This window comes from Phascolarctos cinereus, unplaced genomic scaffold, assembly GCF_003287225.1.
Source record: "Phascolarctos cinereus isolate Bilbo 61053 unplaced genomic scaffold, phaCin_HiC Scaffold_1;HRSCAF=81, whole genome shotgun sequence".
Lineage (NCBI taxonomy): Eukaryota > Metazoa > Chordata > Mammalia > Diprotodontia > Phascolarctidae > Phascolarctos > Phascolarctos cinereus.
In genome coordinates, this window is record NW_027555514.1 from 49174946 (window position 1) to 49201846 (window position 26901).

General features: G+C 38.2%; 1 protein-coding gene across 1 annotated transcript in view; it reads right to left on the reverse strand.

The window, feature by feature from the left end:
• CDK14 (cyclin dependent kinase 14) overlaps positions 1-26901 on the reverse strand; it is a 654255-nt gene that overhangs the window by 445510 nt on the left and 181844 nt on the right. The window contains 2 exon segments of the mRNA XM_020987443.2: positions 13878-13972; positions 25829-26074. Of these exon segments, the coding sequence (XP_020843102.1) occupies positions 13878-13972; positions 25829-26074 (341 nt within the window).

Here is a 26901-nt window from a genome sequence, read left to right on the forward strand (position 1 = left end):
TGTCCCCAAAGCTGAAAAGAAATCCGAGCAGGCCTAATGAGAAACAGAGAATGAGCCTAAGAAGAGTTAGGCAGTAGGCCAGAAAAAATGGGCTACATATTATTGCCTCTTCCTCCGTATCAGGTTTCTGGTTGTCATTTGGAAAGGTAAGCTCTCAAGGCGAGGGAGATCAGCATGACCATTCCCATGTTAGCTTTCAGAGGACACCTTAATGAGCCAGAGGCTAAGAACTTTCCATCAGACCTTCCCTCCAATGCACCTAATAGAATGCTTCACACAAGGCAAACTTCAGAGTGCACTATAAGTGCTCAACATTGATGTATGCTGACAGAATGGTTGGGTTCACTCACGCTGCCTGTCTTCTTTGTTACTGCAAATTGTTTGTAAATGCTTTCATGCACTGTATTGCTGCACTACATTTCTAGGAGCTTTGGAGAGCTACACACACACACACACACACACACACACTTTTTTTAATGCACAAAGGTTTATTCCAGACTTTACCTAACTTCGTCACTCAATTTATAAAGTCATTCAGTCAGTAAAAGTCCCAATCCTCTCACGCAAAACTGTCCCAAAGAAACATTAAGGGAAGAAAACTGCTTTTAATTTTATGAATGTTACATTTCATAAAGTAATCCAATTCCTTATTGTTTGTATTGACTTTTAAGAGAACAAAGCTGCAGGGGTGAGTTTCTGCAGTATTTCCTACTGAGGAGGACTGAAAGGGGATGAGGGAGGGACAGAGGTGATGCTTTAGCATTCCCTAACTCAGCAACAAAAAATGGACAGGGAAAAATGAACTGCTATCTATATAAGCAAGCAGCATAATCGAGGAAGAAGAATCTAAAAGAAGAGTGAGCTCTGGAAATCAGGACTCTGAAGGGAGAACAGACCTTGCCAAGACACTCTAGAAGATTTAACAAGCTCCAATAACATTTCTCAAGCATTACCTATAAGCAATGAACCTTAATGTCATCAGGGTGGGAGTCAAAGTCAAGTCAGGTCAACAAACATTTATATACAAGATGACAGCTAGGTTGTGGGCTGGGGGGAGGATGGTGGTAATCTGCACAGCAATAGGGAAGTTCAGAAAAGGGGAGGGTTTGCAGGAAAAGAGAATAAGTTCAGTTTGGAACATGTGGAATTTAAGAAGTCTAGGGAAGATCCAAGTTTGGGATGTCTAGTAGACTACTGGAGATGTGAAAATGGAGGTCAAGAGAGAAGTCAAGCTAGATAAACAGATATGAGAATCATCCGAATAGAGATGATAATTAAATCCATAGGAGTAGACAAGATCAGCAAGAGAAATAGTGTAGAAGGAGAGGAGAAGAGGGCCCAGGACAGAGCCTTAAAGGACACACCACTGACAGACCTAATCTCAATTAAGTTCAAGCAAAGGAGTCTGACACTGAGGCATTGTTGGTGAAGTGGTATACTGATTCAACCATTCAGTAGAACAATTTGGAACTATCCCCCAAAGAGCAATCCAACTGCGTATATACCCTTTGATTCAGCAATACTAGTGCTATGTCTGTCTCCCAAAGAGATAAAAAACAAAAAGGAGGAGGACCTGTATGTACAAAAGCAGCTCTTTTTGAGGTGGCAAAGAATTAGAAATCAAAGGGATATCCATCAACTGGGGAATGGTTGAACAAATTGCAGTATATGACTGCGATGAAATACTATTATGCTACAAGAAATGACAAGGAAGATGTTCACAGAAAAACCTAGAAAGTCTTAAGGAACTGATGTAAACTGAAATGAGCAGAGCCAGGAGAACATTACAGTAACTGCAATACTGTATGATGATCAACGCTGAATGACCTAGGTATTCTTTGCAATACAATGATCCAAGACAATTCTGAAGGACTTAAGATGAAAAATGCTATCCATCTCCAGAGAAACAACTAATGGAGTCTGATGCAGATCGAAGTATATTTTTTCTCTACTTTCTTTATTTTTCTTGTGTTTTTGTATGTTTTCTTTCACAATACGATTAACACGGAAATAATGTTTTGCATGACTGCACACGTATAACCTATATCAAACCATTTGCCTTCTCAATGAAGGGGGAAGGGAAGGAATTTGGAAGTCAAAAACTTTAAAAATGAATGTTTTCACACATAATTTGGGGGGAAATGAAACATTTTTTAAAAAAAGCAAAGGAGTTTGAGAAATTATTAGATAGCTAGCAGGAAAGCCAGCAAAAAGTTGTGTCAGAAAACCTTAGAGAAAAGAGGGTATCAAGAAGAGGGTGATAACAGTGTCAAAGGCTTCAGAAAGTTAAAAAAGGAAGAAGACTGAGAAAAAGTCATTACATTTGGGAATTAGGGGTTCATTGGTAACCTTGGAGAGAATAGTTTCAGTTGATTAATGAGGTTAGATGCCAGACTCCAGAGTTACAAATAGAGTGAAAGTAAAGGAGGTAGAGGCCCTGAGAGCAGTCACCTTTCTCAAGGAGGTGAGCCACACACAGAAGAAAAGATGTACTCATTGTTGTTGTCATTATTGCTTATCCTTAGTTTTCAAAGAGGACCAATGACATCTCTGGATTTGTATGTGAATTAGATTTAAATGAGGCAGAGTTGCACAAAAGTCATACAAGAGCTAGCAGCACCAGACAGATCAAGGGAAGGCTGGTTTTTTGTTCTGTTTAGGTTTTTTTTTTTTTAAAAAATAGAAAAAGATGTGGGCATATCTGAAGGCCATAAAGAAGAAGCCAGTAGACAGAGAGATTTTTAAGATAAATGAGAGTGAGAGGATGATAGACGGGACAATCTCTTGGAGTAGATAGGAAGGAATGGGAAGGAATGAATGGGATCACTCATGCATGTAGAGGAGTTACAAGACACTGTCCAGGGGCTTAACTGGGAAGACAGACAATCCTAAGATAAACAACCATGCAAAGCCATATATGCTGGGGTAGTTGTAAAGTAGGCACTATCTTAGGATGTTGATTGGGAGGGCAGAGATTGGAAATGTAAAACTGGAGAGTAACTATAGCGAATGAATCCAGAAATATAAGTATATAGAAAAAAATAGAGAGATACATGGATAGAACACTTGGCCTGAAGTCGGTAATGCCTGAGTTCAAATCTGGCCTCAGATACTTGCTAGCTGTGTAACCTTGGGCAAGCCACTTAACCTATTTGCCTCAGTTTTCTCATCTGTAAAATAGGGATAACAATAGCACCCGCCTCCCAGGGTTATCGTGAGGATCAAATGAGAATAATCATAAAGCACTTGTCACAGTGGATAGTAAAAGCTGTACAAATGCTAGCTATTACAAGGTACACAAAAATAGCCATTATAATGACCCAAGTGGGAGAAAAAAAGATGACCTAACAAGAGACTTTTAGCATGGTAGAAATAGAGCCAAGTTTGGAGTCAATCAGAGAATCTGGGTTTGAATCTCAACTATGCCATTTACCTGTGTTTCATTGAGTAAGTCATTTAATCTCTCTGGGCCTTAAATTCCTCATCTGTAAAAGAAAGGGGCTGAACTAGATTGCCTGAGGTCCCTTCCACCTCTAGATATCACAACCAGTTTTTCTCTGTGGCACTTTATGCTTCCAAAGGGCTTTATAAACATTCTCCTACCCGATCTTCACAGCAAGCTCAGTGATGTAGTGGGGGAAGCTAGTATTGTCATTGGACAGATTAAAAAAAAATTGTGGAGCTTATTTATTTTACACAGCTAGCCAGTTTCAGAAATGGGATTCAAAGTCAAGGATTCAAATGAGGCCTTCTGGTTCCAAATTAAAAGCTTTTTCCAATTAGAACACAGTCTTGAGAACAATCCCACTGCTTTGAAGTAAAAGGTTGTGGAAACTTTTCTATCAAGAAATTGAGGCTCATTTTTTTCCTAATGTAGCCAGTCATAAGACTGAGATTGAGCAAAGACTTCTTAGGCTCTCTAAATTAACTCCCTCTTTCTAGAGCTAAGGATTCTGAAGACCAAAGAAACAGACTGTTTTGCTCACAGTGGAAAAGGCAGCATTTGAATCTAGGTCGATCTTTCCAATAGACCGTTTTAGCAACCTCTTGCCTTCAGCATCATGTACCCATCGAGCCGCCTGGCCAACCTTCAGTAACGAGCTGTTCTGAAAGAAGCTCTGCTATCCAGGCATCAGAGATCAGCATTATCAGCAAACTAGGACCCTGCTAAGCTAAAAACTCCCTAGGAACAACATAGATAATTTTGTCTTCAAAATCCCTTAACACTCATTCTCAGGCTTTTTCAACTTCTAGCAAACAGCAACTCTGCTAAATTCAAAAGTTCCTGAGGAGTCTTGATAGGTTAACTGCCTACCCTAAAAATTTCCTAGCAGGAGTTCTATGAAAAGAAGGAAAGGGAGGAGAAACTGAAAGAGAGAGGAAAAGAAGAGAGAGGGGTGGGAGTTTGGGATGGAGGAGTGGAAGAAGTGGAGAAGGTTAGGAGGAACAGGAGCAAGAGAAGGGAAGAAGGAGGAAGGAGAGAGAGAGAATTACTGAAGTCAGACAGACTTAAAAATCAGGTAGAAATTATATTGACCTAAGCTGGGTCTCAGAGAAGAGTTGAGAAAATTCACCTTCCTACTTTATTGCAGAGGTGAGAACTATGCATATACAACATTGCTCATATTGATCAACAAGGCTGAAATGGATGATTTTGCTTTTAAAAAAAAATACCCAAATGCTATCCACATCCAAAGAAAGAACTATGGAGCTTGAATGCAAATCAAAGCATACTATTTGCTAGTTTTTTTCTTCTGTTGTGTTTTGTTTCCTCTTTCTGGTGGTTCCTTCTATTGGTTCTAATTCTTACTTACAACATCACTAATGTGAAAATAAGTTTAATAGGAATGTATATGTATAGCCTATATCAGATTGCCTGCCATCTTAGGAAGGGAGGGGGAGAAAAATTTTAAATTCAAAAGCTTACGGAAGTGATTGTTGATAAATCAAAATAAATTAATTTTAAAAAATACTCCCTCCCAAAAAAAAAGAAAATAAAAAAGAAAATTCCTTCTCTCTCTTTTTAGATATGTGTTACAAGGTATGGATCATTGGGAGGGAGGGAAAAATATACTCTGAAATGAAGTTTATATAACAAGAAAAGGTATTAGAAAAGATGTTTTTTTAAATCATGCAGAACAATGCAAATTATCATGAATCCCATTCCAAATTAAAAAAAGATCCTAAATAATTATATTTTAGAATAAGATCCAAACCTCTATAAGAGTACAATGTCATAACATGAAATGCATGGAAAGCATTAAACAATCATTGGAATAAAAATCAGTAAAATTTCTAGCAACCTAAATAAATGATCTTGCCTCATTAGCCACGGTAATTGATAACTTTTTTGGACAGAGGAAGGGGGGGAAAGGGGAGGATGCCAGAGGGGACATTTAAATAAAAGGATTAAATGCCTCTGGGGGTGGGGGGCAGGGAGAGGACTGCAATCAGTAAACCACAGTTATTGTCTCTGTAGATAACTGATGCACAGCTCCAAGGTGACCCAGAAATCCAATTTGAATTTCTTCAGGTAGCCCCACATTGTTCTTTTTTCTCCTAAGCAAGTAAGCAAGCACAGCCAGCCCAGCCCCTCTTCAAATAGGTGAAGAGCCTTCCTAGAGAGACAGGCATATGGGTAACTGCTTTCACCTCCAGCTGGGAGTGACATTAACTATATTACATGTGACCACCAACTACAAACCCTGAGACTGCCCAAGAAAAGCTGCCATTGTCAGCTTGAATCTGTCGGAATTTGACTGATCAAGGATCTAAGGATGATCATCCTGAAAGATTTGGGGTAATTTTAAGATGCCAGAAAGCAATGAGAGTTTCCTGAATGAATGCTCTTGAAAGGAAGAACTTTTTGCTTCCAAATATGCTCCACGGAATTTAAACTACGAGGTTTTGATTTTTTGTTGGTTTTTTTTCTTTTTAATGAAATTCAACTTTAATTCATAAAGACCTGAACTCATCTTTTGAAGGTTTAATGCAAAGTGCTCAAACTGTAGTTAGTCTCTTGATTTTTTTTTTTGCTTTTTTTTTTTTTTGGTGAAGCAATCGGGATTAAATGACTTGCCCAGGGTCACACAGCTAGTTAGTGTCAAGTGTCTGAGGTCAAATTTGAACTCAGGTCCTCCTGACTCCAAGGCCCGGAGATCTATCCACTGTGCCACCTAGCTGCCCCATCTCTTGATTTTTTTAAATGAGTTAGTATATTTGGTTTCTACATAATTTGTAATTAATATTAGGCAGAGACTAGTTGTGGACATTTGAAACAGATACAGGGAACAAATCTTTCCCAGAAGTCCCTTGTGTTAAATATAAAAATGTAAATTTTCATAATCAGAAACAAACTTTTCTCTGTTTTTTTCTGTACACTTCCCATTTGGGGAAATGGTCAAATTGGCATGAGGCCATTACAGAGTTTTTCAGAGTCCAAGCTCAATAACGTTGTTCCTTAGCGATGATCAGGATAAGACAACTCAATATATAGCAGCCACAAAATTAGTAAAACTAACTTTATAATCCTTTATACCACTTCAATTTAATACCTGAACTAGTAGTAATCTTCAGACTAACTTATTCCTACTTCCACATTTCTCTCTTCACCAAGCAATATGTTCTGTCCACCATCTTCATTTTCACCTACTTTCAATGAGAACAGTGGACTACACTTTGGGGTCCCTTGGTCCTAATAGGTACGTTTTTGCCTTTAGCTTGCTGAGCCCCACTATTCCACACATTTCTCTGTTATCTTCTCTCAGTGACTTCTCAGCGGCATTCACTACTACCAACCACCATCACCTTTGGCATCCTCTCTCCTCTCTAGCTTTTCCTGACTTGGTCCTCCCTTGATTTGACTGAACCTCATGTTCATTTGCTGGTGCTTCATCCATGTTACAACCACCCCCCACTATCTGTGTGTACCCCAAGCCTCTGTCCTGGGCCCTTTTCCCTTTTCTCTCTCTGCTTTCTCACTTTGGTGATATGACTAGCTCCCGTGAATGCTCAATCATCATCTCTATGCAAATGACCACCAGCTCTATATATCCAACCGAGACTCTCTCCTGAACTCTCATTCCTCATCACCAATTTATTATTAGACATTCCATACTAGAAGTCCTGGAAGTGTCTTAAATTAGACATGTCTATTGGACAGTAGAGTTCCTTATCCTTCCTCAAAACCTATCCTTCTTCCAAATTTCCCTGTCACTGCTGAAGGCCCCACAACCATCCTTCCAATAACTCAGGCTCACAACCTCAGTTATCATTCTCCACTTCTCATTTACTTCACATACCCATTAATCACCAGAGCTTATCATTCATATTACTACAACAACTCTCACATCCACCCCCTTCTTTCCACTCCCACCATGACCACCCTATCACTACACTATTACATTGCTTCCTAATCGATGTCTACCTATTGATTCTAACTCAGCTCTGGGTCTCAGCAGAAGTCTGACTGTTTTTCCACAAGGTAAATGTTTAAAGTGTCACTACCTTCATTCAGTCCCTTGTAACTTCTCACCTGGATTATTGCAATGGCTTCTCCATTGGTCTCCCTCCCCATTCTAGCTCTTCCTATACACTGCTGACAAACTGATTTTCCTTAAGGCAGACCTGGCCATTTCATTACTCTACTCAATAATCTCCAGTGGCTTCCTATCACCTCTAGTCTAATACAGAGACCCATTCTGCTTTGCTTTGCCCCTCACAATTAGCCCCAACCTATCTTTCCAGCCTCGCTATATAATTCTCCCTTTCAGGCATTCTATAGTCCATCTAAATTGGACTTTTCTCTGTTCCTCACACATAACACTCCCTCTCCTTTCTCTGTGCCTTACCATTGGCCATCCTCTGTATGACAGGCAGCACTCCCCTCTTCCTCCATCCCTTTGTTTAGAATCTGTCTCTTCCTTCAAGACACAGCTTGTCATCTTTTTCGCTTGTTTGTTTGTTTTTCCTTTTGAGGCAACTGAGGTTAAGTGACTTGCCTGGGGTCACACAGCTAGTAAGTGTCTGAGGCCAGATTTGAACTCATGCCCTCCTGACTCCAAGACCGTTATTCTATCCACTGTGCCACCTCAAGGACCACCTCCTCCATGAAGCCTTTCTTCAGCCTTTAAATGCTAGTGCCTTGTCTCTAAAACTTGAATTTAATTACCTGATATTCATATTTTTATATTTGATATGTATAATACATAAGATAGGTGTGCCTGTATGAATATAACATATATGTATGTGTCTATAGACACACACACACACACACACACACACACACACACACATCTCCCTTTGTTGTCTTTGTCTCCCCATTAGAATGAAAGCTCCACGAGGGCAAGGATTCTTTGAAGCCTCGCCTGGCACATGGCATATAATAAGCTTTTAATCAACGCTTGTTGATTGACTGATAGCTCTTATGCCATTTCTACACTGTCCATTTTCCAAGTGAAACATCCTCATTTCTTTGAAAGGCTCCTCAGACAAGATGGTTTCAAGTTCCTTTCGTCACCCAAGTCCTTCTTAGGAGGACTTTCCAGTTATGAATGGCCTAGCTCCAAGCACACAGGACTTTCTATCATTTTCTTGTTCTGGACATTGTATTTCTCCTAATGCAGCCCAATATCGCATTAGCTTTCTTGGCAGCAACCTCACCCTGACTTAATATGCTGACTCATATTAAACTTACAATCCACTAAAACCCACTGGGATTTTTCACGTGAATGGCTATTAAGTCAGATCTCTCTTAACTGGAACTTGTACTATTGATTTTTGGCTTTGACCTGACTGAAGGTTAACCTATAGTCCTCTTGCTAAATGTGTGCCTGTTGTGTTTAGCCTCTTGAGACTACTTTGGAGTCGTATTCTGTGATCTAATGAATTGGGTCTCTCTCCCAAATTCATGTCATCCACATGTTATAACCACATTATTTAAGTCTTCATTCAAATTCCTAATTGAAATGTTGAACAGAACATGGACAAGAACTGACCCCTATGGTGTAATAGAGGCCTCCCTCCATGGTGACTGCTTTATCAGCTATCACTCTTTGGATTCATCCATATGAGCAGTTACAAATCTACTTCATTCGGCCTTCTTGCCCTGGAAAATCTCTCCATCACTGAAACCTCCTCCTCCCTTTTGCGGGAAGTTTCCTTCAGCCACCTCCATTTAAGAGAGGAAGGACCTAAACCAACCATCCTTTACTTGGCTCCCAACTGGGCTTCTGACTCTCCAGACATTGCCGTCATGGCCTTGGGAGGTGCCTTCACCTCCTCACCATCTAAGAGCAGAGACTGTCTTTCTTGTTGTTGCAATCTTGTATTCCTAGATCTTAACAATGTTCTGGGCACACAATAAGCATTTGATATACGTTTGTTGACTTGACTTACCTAACTATGCTATTATCAAGTCTAGCTCTCTAGTTTGTCTATAAGGACATCATGAAAGGCTTGGATTAATTCCTTAATGAAATTAAGAAAAGAAGATTCAGTGTGATATCTCTATCAGAAAGGACAATGGGCTAAGCATCACAAGACATATATTTGAATACCAGCTCAGTCACTTACCAATGACGTCACCTTACACAAGTCCTTTCCAAATTCTGAGCTTCAACTAGCTCAGCGTAAAATGCATGTGTATAGACATAGTATATCTATCAGTCTCTAAATCAGATAGATGGATGGATGGATGGATGGATGGATGGATGGATGGATGGATGGATGGATGGACGGACGGACGGACGGATGGACGGACGGACGGATGGATGGATAGACAGACAGATCACAAAGTGCTCTAAAAAGTCCTTTACAACATGGCTCCTCTCTACTTTTCTGGGACAACTGCACATTGTTCTTCCTCACACACTCCACAATTCAAGGAAACTTAGCCTAGCTGCTATTCCCCACATACGATATTTCAGTTCCAATCTCTGAACTTTATTCAGGCTGCCCCCGAGGCTTGTGATGTCCTCACAGCCTCATCTCTGCCTCAGAGCCACTTGCGACCTTCACACAAGGTTCATCCTGATCCCTCCTCCCTCCTTTCTCTACTCCCTAATTGCTATTATTTTCTAAACATTCCTTTGTGCATAAACTGATTTTTACTCATCTTTTGTTCACATTGTTTTACTCCTAATGTAGGCTAATCTCCCCAAAGAGCAGAAATGCTATTGATTTTTGCATTTATGGATCCTGAGCACCTGTCACATAGTTTTTGTTGTTCAGTCATGTCTGACACTTCATGACCCCATCTGGGGTTTTCTTGGCAAAGACAGTGGAATAGTCTGACATTTCATTCTCCAGTTCATTTTACAGATGAGGAAACTAAGGAAAACAGGGTTAAGTGACTTTCCCAGGGTCATACAGCTAGAAAATGTCTGAGGCTGGATTTGAACTCAGGATGATGAGTCTTCCTGACTCCAGGCCTGGCATTCTCTCCACTGCACCACTTAGCTGTCCCATCACATACTAAATAGATATAAAATAAATATTTGATGATTAGAATTGCTTTGAAAAATCTCAAATCAAGAGTAATAATGGCTGACACCTGTAAGTAGGATGATTGTACTTGGATACCATTTGCCAGTTCTGTGGTGACTAGATTGGTACAAAGGAGTCCTAGACTAGCATGTTTGTGACCCAGGGTAAGCCACTTTATTTCTCTCAAGCTTGCTTTTTTTATCTATAAAGTCGGAATAATAAAACCAACACTACCTATCTTACAAGGGCGGTTGCAAGGAAATCACTTGACAAACTATCTAGTTCTTTATAAATCAAAAAATACAGGGCTGTCCGAAAAGTCTTAGTGCGGCTTTAAGCTTTAATAGATTTAAATAAAACCAAAACTGCATTAAAACTTATGGGACAATCCTGTATTTCAAAGGGAAATGAAGTTAGCCTGTAATGGTGTGCTCTTACTGAGTCTAGACTAGCTACAGTCACAAGAGGTAACATGACATAAGAGTAAGAAAATGGATTTTGAAGGAAGAAGATGGGTTCAAATCCCAGTTCTTACACTTGCTAATTTTCTCCTATTAGACTGTATGCCTTATCTTCTAATGTAACACAATACCATACAATAAACACTTATTAAGAGCCTACTATCTACCAGGAAGGAGGCTGCTAGGTGGCTCAGTGCATAGAGCACTAGGCCTGGAGTCGGGAAGATCTGAGTTCAAATCTGCCCTCAGACACTTATTAGCCGTGTGACCCTCATCAAGTCACTTAACCTATAGTTGCCTTAATCCATTGAAGAAAGCAATGTCAAACCACTTCAATATCTTTGCCAAGAAAACCCCATGGACTGTATGGCCCACAGGCTCACAGAGAGTCAGACACGACTGAAATGACTGAAGAAGAACCAAACCTACCAGGAACTCTGCTACATGTTTATCTTTCTATCCCCAGGGCTGCCTACTGTGCCTGGTTAGTAAGTGCTTACTAAACATTTCCTGACTATTGACAACTATCAATAGGCCCTGTGTTATGAATAAAAAGAACACTGACTTCATCAAAGGATCCTGGGCTCAATCTTGGCTCTGTTACTTAAGACCTGTGTGACCTTGATGAAGTTAATTACCCTCACTGATCCTTTAGCTTACTATCTGTAAAATGGGGTGATTCAGCTAGTTGTACTGAAGCTCTAAATCCTATGATCCTAAATTGTTCAGTCTCTGGAATTTCCAGTCCCATCCTGGTAAAGTCTACCCGCCCTGTCTACCTCCTGGGGTTGTTGTGAGGAATGTGCACGGAGCTTATTTTTAGGAGTTGTAATCAGCACTTCCTTTTCTAAGTGTTCCCAAGGTACAAACTTAACAACCCACTCCACAGTTGTGCCAGGGATCGGGCACTTTACCAATGCAGAGTTTCTGAAATCTAGCTTTTTCCTCTCACAACTCCCTCCCTTCAACCTGAACATACTGTACCCTTAAATCACTAATATAACTTATCATACAGAATGAGAGAAAAAAAAGAGGGACAGAGAATATGAATGATTATTTCTAAGGGATATTTTAGAGGGAAAAACAAAATCATGCTTGAGTTTGGCATGGCAAGTATAGAAATAATGTTAAAATTTCTTAAAATAACATACCATTAACCACCTTTATACTCCCACCACCCCCTTAATAAAGAATCCTAAGGAATGATTTTGTGAAGGAACAGAAACACTACAGGTGTGGGGGGGGAGGGTGGGAGAATAGTCATCCAAAAATCATTCTCTACTGCATCTCACTATTATTGATTTTTGTTTTTTGGTTTTTTATTTATTGCTAGGCAATGGGGTTAAGAGACTTGCCCAGGGTCACACAGCTAGTAAGCAACAAATCTGAGGCATTTGAACTCAGGTCCTCCTGACTCCAGGGCCAATGTTCTATCCACTGCACCACTTACATGCCCACAACACTGATTTTCAATAGCAGACCTCAAGCCCTGCTTCCATCCTGGCCCCTCATAGCCATAATCATGGAGAGCCACCCTTGTGGAGAGGGGACCCATCAACACTACTAAATGCCACCAATGGACAGGACCTTGGCAAGAACAGTAACCTGTACATCACCGACTCCGCTCCTTTGCCTCCCCCCAGATGCCATCCATGTAAATTCCTCTCCCTTACACACACACACACACACACACACACACACCCTTCCCACTCTACACCAAAGTCCTTAGTACCATCAACACCAGAACTGATAGAGTTTTCTTAATGGAAATACCAATGAAGAAGCCATATTACCATCTGTTCTGCCAATGCACTGTAAGGACCACGGAGTCTTTCCCTCTGACTTACAACTTAAACGTCTATGTGTTATCTCCCGCTGTCCTAGAACATGAGCTCCTTGAGATTAGGGGGCTGCCTTACTTTTCCAGTTCTGTCTCCATTGCTCTGTTCATAGTAAGCACTAAAAAAACTTTTATATTCATTTCTTTCATTTTATCACAGTAATCAGAAAAGATATTTGCTATGTACAATATCAAGCCAATATGAAGAAAACTATGCTGTTCTTTCTTGTACAAAAGTGATTTCTATTAAGATGGGGGAAAAGAGATCTCATATAAAGAGACCACATACAGAAAGATTCTTCACCAATGACCAATTTAGTTTAGCCAATCAGACGAGCGCTCTAAAACAAACTATTCCTCAAAGAGAAAATAGTTTATTTCTTCACCTAGATGATGAATCTCAGATGATTAGATAATTTCAATGCATCTGAGGACAGCAGGAGAAAAAGTACTGTATAGAAATGGGGGCCAGAGAAGAACACGAGAAAAGGGAAGGGATGGCAGGAGAGAAAAGGGCGATTAGGCATATTTGCTAAATTGCCTTATCAGAAGAAGGCACTTTCAAATAGATATTGTTTCAATTTTATATTGTCACCAGTAAACTAATAACAAAGAAAAAAGAACTAAATGTTGGGGAAGGGGAGGTTGCACGCATATATGTATATGTGTTTCATTTTTAAGAAATAACACTTTCCATCCATTTACATTGTTATACAGCCTTTTCCTGGTTCTTCATACCTCACATTCTATTAGTGTGAAACTGAATGCTATAAAGTTATAATGACCAAGCTTAGACAAGAAGAGATAGGAGCACCTTCCCTCCCGCTTTGCAGAGGTGGGGGCGGGGGGGGGCAAGGAAGCAGTGTGAGACACTGCATACAATGTCTCACTTCTCAGACATGTTAGTTTTACTAAATTAATTCTGTTTTTCTCTTTTGAATTCTCTGAGATGGGGAGGGGAGAGGGACACAGAACACAAAAGTAATATTAAAAAAAAACTCTTTAAAATGTTTCAATAAAAGAAACTACCAATGTGTTAACAGGTAAGAGGCGCCATTCGATATAAAGCTCACCAAAAACAGAACACTTACTTGCTTTTTCCTTTGTACACGGTGGCATAAGACCCTTCTCCTAGTTTCTCCAATTTTTCATAAGAGTCAGCTTTTCCAAATTTGGGGCTTGTGGGCTAAACAAATGAGAGAATAATCTTTAGGAAAAATAACAAATTTATTTTAAGGATCAAATTTAAATCACTAAAATGCCATTATTAGTGAAATTATCTCTAGCAATTTTAATATATATTGTATATTACCTTTATGACTAAAACAAAAACATTAAATGAGTTATTTTTTTTTCCAAGGAGATACCATTCAAAAGCCTGCAAGTGGTTGTCAATTTCAATCCTGTGTTTATATCACAAGAATTATCAAAATAACTATTTATCTCATCAATAGAAGTTTTTATTTCAGATTTATGTTAATTATCATTCCAATTGGAGAAGAAATTCATCTCAAAAGATTTAATTCAACAAATTTTTCTTTACTGTAAAAACAATAAGGGTCATTAACCAGGCTTTCATAGATCAGAAACACATAACAATGTCATTCAATGAACAAATAAAAATCTATCCGTTCCTGTGTCTCTGAAATATAGTATCCAATGCACTTATTTTGCAGGGTACAATTGAAAACTGAATAACTTTTTAAGCTAGATTTCCAAGGTAGCTTTGGTAGATGTGATGGGTTGAAGCTCCCAATTTTGTTTGTTTTAGAAAAAAAAAATTTAAGAGGGATGGGGAATTAACCAGCACTAGCACTGCAAGCAATAGAGACTTCTCAAAGATATAAAGACACAGAGTGTATGTAGCCTTATGGCAACTGTGAGATTTCTATCTTTCACTATATTGCTTCCACTCAAGACACCAATAAGTTATTTTATAGAACTTTTGCAGTACATTTGGACATCAATTACTTTCCCATCTCTGCATTTATTTCCAACATTTCCTGTTTCCTTCTTAGAACCAGCAAGATGCCTTCAGATGGTAATGCTGTGCTTTCCCTCCCTATCAGGTACGCTTCTGTACATGTGCTAAGCTGAGATCTGCATCATCTGGGCTATGAAACACCCAAGTGGAACTGAAAGGTCTGAAAGAACATTTAGATAACATAATATGAAATTATAATTACCAACCATACACTTTTCATAAGCTATGGTCGAATCCCACTCTGACAACAAGGTAACCCATTAGAAGGGTGACTTTTAAAAGGGAGATTTAAAAAAAAAAGAATAATAAAGAACCTAAATTATCTTTTTAGCCTTGTTAAATACTCCAAATATGGATTAATAGTCCTCGATAATGATTTGTTCAATAACTAAAGTATCATCTTGAGAAAGGGAGATCAGCAGAAGCAGAAATTATGAAAATGCTTTTTTTTCAGTGGGAATTATCAACTTAAACCCAAGTGAACCAGGACAGGTAGTAGGCAGATGCAGTGGTAGCAGCAGAAGAAAATGAGAAAGAAAGATGGTGGGGATGAAAGTAACAACAAAAAAAAGAATTCTAGAAAACTTCGGCTTTGTAGCCCATCAGCCATGTCTCCATCTGCCACCTGCTGCTGACCTTGTTCAACCCTACCTGGACCAAAAGTCTCCACCTAGACTTGGAATCTCCACCCTATTGTGAAATGTTCCACAATCTAGTCTCTGGGCAAGTGTTGTTTAGTCATTTTTTATTCATGTCCAACTCTTCATGACCCCTGGGGTTTTCTTGAGAAAATACTGGAGTGGTTTGCCATTTCCTTCTCCAACTCATTTCACACATAGGGAAACTGAGGCAAACAGGATTATGTGACTTTCCCAGGATCACACAGCTAATAAGCGTCTGAGGCCGAATTTGAACTCAGGTATTCCTGACTTCAGTCTAGCACTCTATCTGCTGTACCATCTAGCTGCCCCAATTTACTAGGCAAGTAAATCCATTCAACTTTGAAAGACAGGCCCCAGGGCCAAAACCAGCTGATTAGTGACAAAGTGTACAAAGTAGCCCACTAGGTCTATAATGTTTAGATGCAAGATCCTGCTTTGGCTTCAGATGCCCATCAGCCATTACATCATCTGCTGGTCAACCCCACTTTCCATTTATCAATAGCCAAATACATCCCCCTGGTGAATACTCCTCATATATGTTGTCTGCTATCAGAAGGAACTTCCTTGAAGGCAAGGGCTACTCTGTTTTTGAAATATATTTGTATGCCTAGCACTTAGTATAGTGCTGAACATATAAAAAGTACTTAACAAATGATTTTTCATTTACTCAAGATTTGTATGAACTGATGATACAAAGCAGAAGCAAGCCAAACCGGGAGAAGAATTTAAGTAAGGATTCCAATAACATAATGGAAAATAAATACATTAAAACTTGTGAACCACATTTCTAACCTCTTGGCAGAGGATTAGAAGTGAAGAATGAGGCATATCTCTTCAGACATAGCCTATGTGTGGATCTGTTTTATGTAACTTTACTCTTTAAGAAAAAAAAAACAAGGGAAGGTTTTTATTTTGGGAGGGAATGAGACAGAGAAGATCACCGGGATGGGAGGGGAGGGGAAAAGGGACAGGGTAGATGGGGAAACAATGCTAATGATGAAAAAGGGGGGTGGAGAAATAAAGTGTTTGTAAATCATTTTTTAAAATAAACAGAAAATCAAAATAAAAAGAGAACAGAACAGAAGAAAGTTCATGAGAGAGACATAGAAAAGCAGGAAATATTGGAAAAATCATGTTACATTAAAATAAATCCAAACCCCAAGCTGTATGTAGTAGAGATTCAAAGCTTCCTACACCATTTCATTTGTCTGTTCTTTGCATAAGAAAATGTTTTTTACTGATGTTTGTCATATTCATACTAAAAAAGGATTTTAAAAAATATGTTAGTAATAGCATCAAAACTCTGATCAATGTAGTCACTAAGTTTACTGTTAGAGGCTGATGACAAAGTATGCCTTCTTCTGGGGAGAGAGCTGATAGTGATCTATGAGTATGGAATGAGGTATGTTTTCTAAAATGGTCAATGTATTGCATTGTTATTACTCAAACACACTCTTTTGTTATTATGGATGGTTCCATCTGTGCTATGGTATCATTAGAAAATCATAGTCATACAAATGAAAACATCTACAGATCAGAGATTACTGGCTGGGAGGAGCCTGGAGAAGATACGAGTCCCACTTGGTCTGGGTAACCCCTTCTCCTGATACCTCCAACCTCTATCCCACCTACAACTGAGCAACTAATAAAAAGAAGGGAGGGGAAGAAAGAGAGGACCAGCATCCAGTGGGGCTGTAAGCATTTTGGAAAATGAAGGGATTTAAACACATCATAACGTCAGCCAAAAGAGACTCAGTAATCCTACTTTCTTTCAGACCAACAGAGTAAAGAATTGCTGAGATTATGCCTTATGGATTCAATGGCTTTCCTAAATATTTAATAATAGCAGGCTAGGATCACTACCCCTCCTCCAAATTTTATTTTTCTACAATTCATTTTTAGGCTATACATGTACAATCATATTAAACATATTTTCACATTAGTCATGTTATGAAAGAAGAATCAGAAAAAGAGGGGAAAACAATGAAAAGGAAAAAAAAGAGAGAGAATAGCATACTTCAATATGCATTCAGACTCCATAGTTCATTCTCTGGATGTGGATAGCATTTTCCATCATGAGTCTTTTGGAATTGTCTTCGATCACAGCATTGCTGAGAAGAACTAAGTCTATTCAAGTTGATCATCACACAACGTGGCTGTTGCTATGTATAACATTCTCCTGGTTCTTCTCACCTCACGTAGCATCAGTTCATGTAAGTCTTTCAGGTTTTTCTGAAATCTGCTTGCTCATCATTTCTTATAGAACAGTATTCCATTACATTCAAATACCACAATTTGTTCAGCCATTCCCCAACTGATGGGCATCCCCTCAAATTCTAATTCTTGGCCACCACAGAAAGAGCTGCTATAAATATTTTTGTACATATGGTCCTTTTCCCTCTTTTATGATCTCTTTGGGATACAGACCTAGTAGTGGTAGTGCTGGATCAAAGGGTATGCACAGTTTTATATCCCTTTGGACATAGTTACAAATTACTCTCTAGAATGGTACAATTCATCTTTTATTGACTCTGGTAAAGGAGGTCTTGCAATGTTTTCTTTAATTACATTATCAATTGTCACTAGACAAACTGTCCTCCTGATTTTTGCATCAGTTTATAAAAGTCTTCCCAATTTTCCCTGAAGTCTTCTAATTCTCTGTTTCTTAATTCTGTCATTTTTTAAAAATGGATTTCCCTCTAGATTCACCACTACTACCTTTCTTCATCCAGGTGTGTAAAATCTTTAGGTCACCTGCATGTTCCCAGCTAAAAATCAGAGCTATGATCATTTCTCTACCAGCTGACTTTCTCTTACCAAATTAATAGTTTACTTATTGAATTTCATGTGTTTAAAGTATATCAAAGGCAAATTTGTATGTACTGAAAATATGTAAGAAGAGTTAATAATCACAAGTAAAATTGATGTATCGTATCTTTAACGCATAGAATTTCATAACTACCATAATTTAGACCATGAACCTATGGAAAATGAACGCTTAAGGAACCTTTTAATTTTAAAACAAAATTAGGAGGGAGGTTGCAGACCTGTGATTTTATGCCTATAGAGAGCTTATTGTTTAGTCACATCCAACTCTTCGTGACCCTGTAGACCATACTGTCCATAAGGTTTCCCTGGCAAAGATACTAGAGTGGTTTGCCATTTCCTTCTCCAATGGATTAAGGCAAACAAAGGCTAAGTGACTTCTCCAAGATCACAAAGCCAGCAAATGAGTAAGGCAAATTTGAACTTGTTTTTCTGACTCTAGGTCCAGTGCTCTATTCACTGAACCATCTAGCTGCCTAACTAGAAAACTACTGGTACAAAAATTCCTTCTCAATCAAATAAGCAACTTACAGTCTTATAAAGTTGCCTAAGACACTCAGATGTTGTTACTTGTCCAAGGTCACAAAACTATTGTGTTATAGTCAGTTACTCCTCTAACTCAACCAATGGTACTACAGTGCTTCCTCCCCTGAACTCTTAAGTATTCCAATATCTTAAAACATGATTTACTCGTAAAAATCGTGTTAGCCTCCTACTCATTCAATATTTTACTTTAAAAAAAGCATACCTCTTTGTAAGATATATTGGACTTTCTTCATTTTAATAAACCAATTTTAAGAGAATATTGAATTTACAGAATCAATTAAGTAGGACACTAACTCACTTTACAGAATCTGAAGCCTCAGATTTCACAAATTTAGAAAGATGATTTATTACATGGTAGAAGTTATGCATACTAATGAAAGGTCACATTGTAACATGCATCTACTAAGACCCTCAAGGCCTAACTCAGACCCTACCCAATGACTTGATTAAGGTCAAAAAGGTACCAAGAGAACCAGTATTCAAACCCAGATCTTCTGTCTTTAGATATAGTGCTTTTTCTTTTATACCACGATGTGATTCAACCATACCAGAACAAAATAAAAGAAACCAAAAATTCTCCACTATCTTTATTTCCATCGATCCCTTTTCAAGCTTTACTTTATGTGTCAGGAATTATGTGAGTGGAGGTGGGAGGAAATCTTTCAGAAAGTCTTTGCTGATCCTCCTTAACTGACTGAGATTTCTCACACCTCAGATTTCTTTGTAGTACTTGGTATGGTCCCCTCCTTGGCATATTGCCTAATCTGAATTATCAGTGTACAGCTTATTAGACTACAATCCCTCGAAGGAAGATCTCTTTATTTTTGTAAAAGTTAGATGATTTCAAGGATTGAGTTGGGGGCTCTGGAGGCAAGGGAAAATGTTTATCACCTGGTAAATGATGATATAAGAGGGGTGATTTCAAGGTGTAATGAACCCTTAGAGGGTTCATTAGAATTTCAAAAGGGCTGCAAAACATCTGCAATGTTACATCCAATATGTCATTCACCTAGCCACACATCATTGTTATTGTTCATCCTTTGACCTTAGTGTTTATTAACAATTTTTTTAATACATTAGTAACAATAGTAGGGGAAGCTAGAGTGTTGGGCTTGAAGTCAGGAAGACCTAGGTTCAAATCCAGCCTCAGACACTTATTCACTGTAATCCTCAGCAAGTCACTTCACCCTGGATGCCTCAGTTTCCTCATCTGTAAAATGAGCTGGAGAAGGAAATGGAAAACCACTCCAGTATCTTTACCAAGAAAACCCTAAAAGGGGTCACAAAGAATCAGACATGACTGAAACAACTAAATAACAAAAATGTAGCAATAGAAGTTTTATAATTAAGTTCAGTGGGAGAATCTGATTATCTTTTTAATCATTCAGTTTTGTGGGACATATCAATTCCAGGATTATCTATATAGTCCTCCTACCCTACCTTAGCATAACAACATGTCCCCTAGCAAGATGAAACAGGCCAAACTTAACAAATGCCTTAGGAACACACTTTAACCACCAAAGATTACCAAAAGGAAAGAAATACGATATAATATAAATAATATATAATATAATACTATATATAATCATATAATGAGTGAAAAGCACACTGAATTAGGAGTCAGGAAATCAGAATTTGAATCTGTCATTGACGCAGGCTGTGACCTCACAAAGTTGCTTTACCTTGCTGGGACCCAGTTTCTTCATCTATAAAATAATCGATCTCTACTGTTCCTTCCTGTTCTAAATGCTGTGAATATGCACATGAAGCAGGAGTTCTTAATCAGGAGTCCAGGAACTTGTGTGTATGGCTTTTGTTAATATATGTGGATAACTGTACTTCAATATAATTGGTTTCCTTTGTAATTGTATGTTTTGGGGGTTTTTTACGCATTTAAAAACAATATTCTGAGAAAGAGTCCAAGGCTGCCAAAGACATCCATAAACACACAAAAAAGGTGAAATTCTGATATAAAGGGGATCAGAAACTTTGGAAACAGAAAGAAAGTGACCAAAAAAAAAAAAGAGGACAATGTCCTCTTGGCACAAAGCACATTTCCAAAGAGTTTCATTGAGAAGGTCAACCTCTTCTCTTAGCAGCAAACTCTTTGGCATTACATTCCATTTGGACCACCTGTTTCCTCTTTCAGAAACTCCTGAGATACAACTCCTAGACTGAACTGAGTCAAAGAAGATTTAATGGAAAATTACATTTAGAACCACCTGACTCTCCCTGTGTGAGCTGTGTGGGTTCTGTTCTCATGCATTTTTCATCACCGCCAAACAGCTTGAGAGTGTCACACTTTACCATCACACTCCTGAGCCCAAGTTTTAAATAGAAAAATTTTTAAACTCTATTAAACTTCAATATGAAATGATCTTCAAGGGAAAAATATTATGTTCACAGTTCCACAGTAAATTATTTAAAATCAGAAAGGGGAATCTATCTGTTTAGTGAGATACTTCTGAAGAAGTAACTTCAACCTAAGAAAAACCATAAAAAGACAAAAGAGTGGGCTAGCCAGCACCCTTTTAGCTCTGTAGGAGAGAGAATCATCCAACCAAAAACACAGGAAATTTCCAGTGACCTTAATAGGAATCACCAATACATGATCTGAAGGAGAAGAGATGGTCAGTCTGTAAAGGAAGGATGGCTGACTTAGTATATGACTGCTGAATGGATTTGACAATCAGGGTTGGTTGGATTTGAATTCAGAACTTTGGTTTCAATCTTCAATTTTATTTTATTATTTTACTATTCAACTCTCTGGGCCTTGCTGCCCTCACACCTAAAATGAAATCAATGCCATTTAAGGACCCTTTCAGCTTTAAATCCTATGATCTCACACTACTAAGGAAACGTGTATATATGCATAGATATAGAGATATATATGTATATGTGCATTGTGTATGTGCATATTTTCATGTATGTATATATACATGCATAGACATGTGTATACACATATACATATGTGTTTGTGTGGATTTGGGTCATCGTATGGATGTTTATATAAACATGCAAGTATATATGAATTATAGATTTCTGTCTAATTGCTTTTCAGAAAAGAGTTGATGTATTTAGCAAATAGAATTTTTTCACACAAGTCGAAACCATATTTAATCTTTATTGCTTTAACAAAACTAAAATGGGAAAATTAGACAAAGGAGAAAATACTCTCAGGAAAACACCCCCACTCAACCAGAGGAAATGTTCAAAAATGCAATTGAGAAAATGCTGATGGCCCAAACTACTCTATTTATCTAATTAAATGGATTCAGATGCATTAACTGCTCTGGTTAAAGTACATTCCATTAACACTGAGTTGTCAGAAAATTAATATTTTGCCACACGTAGTGGTAAAAACAATCAATTTTATTTGTCCTGTGAAATTGATATGTAGGCGTTATGGAAATCGACTCTAATTTCCAGATCAATCACATTGACATCACAAAAAACACTGAAAAAATGTAAAATGTCCTTGTAAAAGTTATCCTAATCTATAAAGAGGAGTAGCTCAGCGATGCTAAAATAAGTGTGTCCATGTAATCATCTGTGTACTTGGAGGGCCTAAATCCAAGCAGACCTCCTATTCCCACATGCGAAAGTGCAGCCAATTTCATTCTGGGCTACAAAACAGTCACTGTACAGGAACAGTCCCTGGAGTGCAACTACCCCATTCTTTCTAGCTAAACAAGGAAGGGAAGCTCAGAATAGCTCGCAATCCAACACTTTCATTCTACACTTTTTAAAATAAAATTTCAACTTTTATTGGCCCACTTCTGATCTTCTTAGAGAAATGATGACGTTCTAAAAAGTCACTTAAATAAATAATTACAACTGAACATGATTTTAGTTACTGAGGAAGAATGTCATATAGACACAGAAGGAAATTTCATGGACAAGCACCTATATTCTGCTCCTCACTTCTTTACTTAACAGTGCATGCTGGGGACAGTATATTAGGAAATAAAAATTGCAGAAGGCTAATGGGTAAAAAGGACAGTAAGAGTAGTAGCAGTCAGTAACTACACAGAGATATAGAATGTTGTGAGAGGAGAGTGATTTATTTTCTCAAAATAAAGGAAGAGGAAACTCTTCATTGTCTGCCACAGGGAGAAGAACTTTGGTACAGAAGACAGAAATACAGCTAATTTACCCTGTTGAATTGGGGCTCTAATTCTAACTCTTATGTGAATGGAGTTCCCTGTTACTAAGTGGTCTAAGGCCAGGCCCTGGATATTTTAACACAGAAGCAGTCATGTTGGCTCTGACCTACAATGGAACATTTACTAAGTGTGTGAGGATTCTCAGAATTTTGGGCAGCTAGGTGGCACTGTGGATAGAACGGTAGGCCTAAAGTCAGGAAGACTTATCTTCCTAAATTCAAATCTGATCTCAGACACTTACTAGCTGTGTGACTCTGGCAAGTGACTTAACCCTATTTGCCTCAGTTTTTTCATCTGTAAAATGAGTTGGAGAAGGAAATAGAAACTACTCCAGTATCTTTGCCAAGAAAACCCTAAATGCGGTCACAAAGGGTTGGACATGACTGAAAAATGACTAAACAAAGAGAATTCTACCATCTATGGAAGTCCCACTGCTGATAGTACAGAAAACTCCTTAGAAAGGAAATGAATAATGTGTATAGAAGAAATCAAATGTGAACACAATAATGCTTGCATTATAAGGATGGGGTCACATGGAGTCTTAAAAAGAAATTTATTTTCATTAGATTTGGAGTCAAAACACTTATATGATCTAAGTCAAGTCACTGATTTCTCTAGGCCTTGTTTTCTTCATCTACAAATTGGACTATATGGTCCCTTTCAACTCTAGGTCTGTGGTCCCATGATCCTCTAATTATATCTCTTCATTTTATTTCATTTAGTGATTTTTAAAAGGCTATCTGGATTATACATGCCAGTTCCTGAGACAAATGCCTTTTAAAACATTTTCCAAACTATTTACTTTAGAAAAAAATCGTTATTAAATCCCAGTGCTTGGCACATCATGATAGGTATTTAATTAGTGTTTGTTGATTGATTAAAGGAGTCCTTTTTAATAAGGTGGAAGGATAAGAGGGTGATTACTTATTGTAGTTAGAGTCAATATTTTTGTAGTCATAATACTCCATTATTGCCTGATTTCACAAAACCCCATTCTAACCTGTGCCACACAATTTTTTAAATTTCTTAAAGTTAATGCTCTTTTTTTTATTTCATATTACCACTTGAGATTATTGATAACAGCATAAGAACAGGAAATAAAAGTTTTTGAAAACCATTAAGTACTCCAGTTATATTGTAAACACCATCCTTGTGCTGCATAAGAAAGGCTTTAAAAGGGTGTCAATTCAAATAAAAATCACAGTTCACTGTAAATTCCCTGGACTTTACAATACTACTCACTCCCTAATGGTTTTCCCACTTTTGTAGAAAAACCAAAGATATATAGCCTATTGGTTTGACCATACTATAAACCAAGAAACCTGGATTCTTGGAGCGCAGAGAGAACAGTCTGTATCTACGGTATCAGATTTCAGATTCAGCCCCCAACAGAAATATGAATGGTATGTGTACAGTCTATTCTATTTGGACCTTATGCAGATTTAGAAATAATGGGTAAAAGCTTCACAGAGACAGATTTCACCTCAATACAAAAAAAAAAAAAGACTTATCAATTAGAGCTGTTCAAAGGCAAGCCAAGGTTGATCTTAAGAGGTAGTGAGTTCTCCCTTCACTGGAGGTCTTCAAAGCCAAGGGTGGATAGCCATTTGCCAGGCATATTGCAGAGAAGAATCCTGGATTCCACTTTAGGATGGGCTGTCCTATGTGACCTCTATGATCAAGATTTCATGAAAGAGCAAGTGATCTCAGCTTTAGCAGAAGATGTAAACAGAAGGCTTCCCTTAGCTTTCAACAGCTTTTCAAAATTATCCAAAGGTTCAAAATAAGAGCATTTCTTCATTGGGTCTGTAAAGGATGAAAGCTCCCCAGGATTTAAAGTTGCAGAGTTGCACCACTCCCTGTTGCTCTTAGCAATTACCATGCAATCCAAAGGTTCCTTTTCTTCTATCATAGATGAAGATATGTGAAATTTCTATTAAAGTTCGTGACATGTTAAAAACCCATCCTTAAAGGGAAAGTTGGCTTAGCATTCTAAGCTATTCCAATACAACAATGGAAGTCAAGTTTTGAAAAAGTCACTGGGATACAAAAGAAAGTTTATCTTTGCCAAGATACCACTGCCAGCACAGATACAGAGGAAGAGACAGGCAGGTTAGCAAGCACAGAGACTGTCTACAAGAAGAGCCCACATTCTTTTGAACCCTGCACATATCATTTAAACTATGCATTGAACTGTTCTCTTCTGGGTAGCCCCCTTACTTCCAATTTTTCCTGGTCTTCCTTTTTGCAGCTCCTACATCAGAAAAAACTACTCTGTCTCTGGTTCCCCGGGTAGGTTTCTTTGGTGTGAGTGGAACAGATCTTGGATTCCATCTAACATAACCCCCTCATCTTACATATAAAGCTAGGAGGTCAGGAGAGATCAAGTGATTGGCCTGAGGTCACATTGGCAGTAGTAACAAGGATAAGTTTCTCAGCCAAAACTGAACTGTGATTCCTGTTGCCCAACAATCCTGATTAATTCCATATCCCTTCCAAGGAGTTCTGATACAAGATTATTCATAATTAAGAATTTCTCTAAATGAACCGAACAGAACACAAGCCTTCAAAAACATAATTCCAAGTCATTCCTTATAAGCTTCCAGGGTGCTAATGAAGAAAGTATCTTCATTTTAATTGTTATTTTTCTCCCAAAACATTATAACTCACTGGTGGAGTTAATTGGTCAATTAACATTTATTAAGTGCCTACTATGTGACAGGCATTGTGCCAAATGCTGGAAGCAGGCAGGACAATGAATTCATAATACCACCAGATTCCCTGGACAGTTTGCTATCATTAGAGTTTTAGCATAATGCTTCTTTTGACAGAGAGATAAGAGGGTATTCTGTACTTACAGAGCTGGGGCTAGAATGTCGGCGGACTTTAGGAGATTCCTTCCCACTGGAGGAGGATTTGAAATTAATGCAAGCATTATTCTCAGAATGGACCCTCTTCACTTGAGTGGCAGGTTTCTCGAAGGGGTCGAAAGTGCTCTGTGTCCTCTGAACTCGAACTTTCTTGTCCTCAGGAATTGTGTCCAAGGGTTTGATTACTGAGTCCACTCCTGGGCAGTTCCGTGTAGACATCTTTGTGACACATATCTGAAAGAATAAACAAATTAAATTCAGTATTTCACTCAATAGCCATCTTTTAATAGTACAGTGGGTGAAAGATGAAGTGACTGAGGAAACAAAGGTCTGAGCTTCGAAGCATATCAATTTATTAAGCAAAGTATGCCAATGGTCCCAATTGCTTGGGGCAATTAGCAGGCATTGCTTAATAAATTGATATGCTCAGAAGCTCAAAACTGCGTTTCCTCAGTCACTTCATCTTTCACCTACAACATCACCAAATATATTGATATTATATCATTTAAACTAATTTGATCCAACAAACATTTTCAAGCAGGCAAGACATTTGAGACACTATGACAGGCAATGGGTCACAAAGACAAAATGAAAGCTGGCTCTTGCCCTCCAGGGGTTTATATTCTACCAAAAAGAATACAACATTTGACACAAAAACAGTATGAACAAAGGCATGAAGGTGGATGAAGGAATGTCAAAATCAGGAGAGGGAATGTCAAGTGAACAGTAAGTACACAGGTATGGCAGAATACAAACTTCAAATTTCATTAAATTTTTTTCTGTATCATAATTTGAAAAGTTATGCCAGCTTATAACAATAAAAATAAAATATTTTTAAAATATGCAGAAGCAAATTTAAGCTTAAAGTCAGGAAAAACATCCTAACAAAGTTGTCTAAGGCTGCCTTGAGAGGTGGTGGGGTCTTCTTCCTTGGAGGTCTTCAAGCAGAGGCTAGACAACCATTTGTCAAGTATGTAATAGTAAGGAATTCTTTCATCTCTGAGTTGGTCTAAAAGGCAATTGAGGGTACTTCCAAATCTAAATTCTGTGTTTCTAAGGTC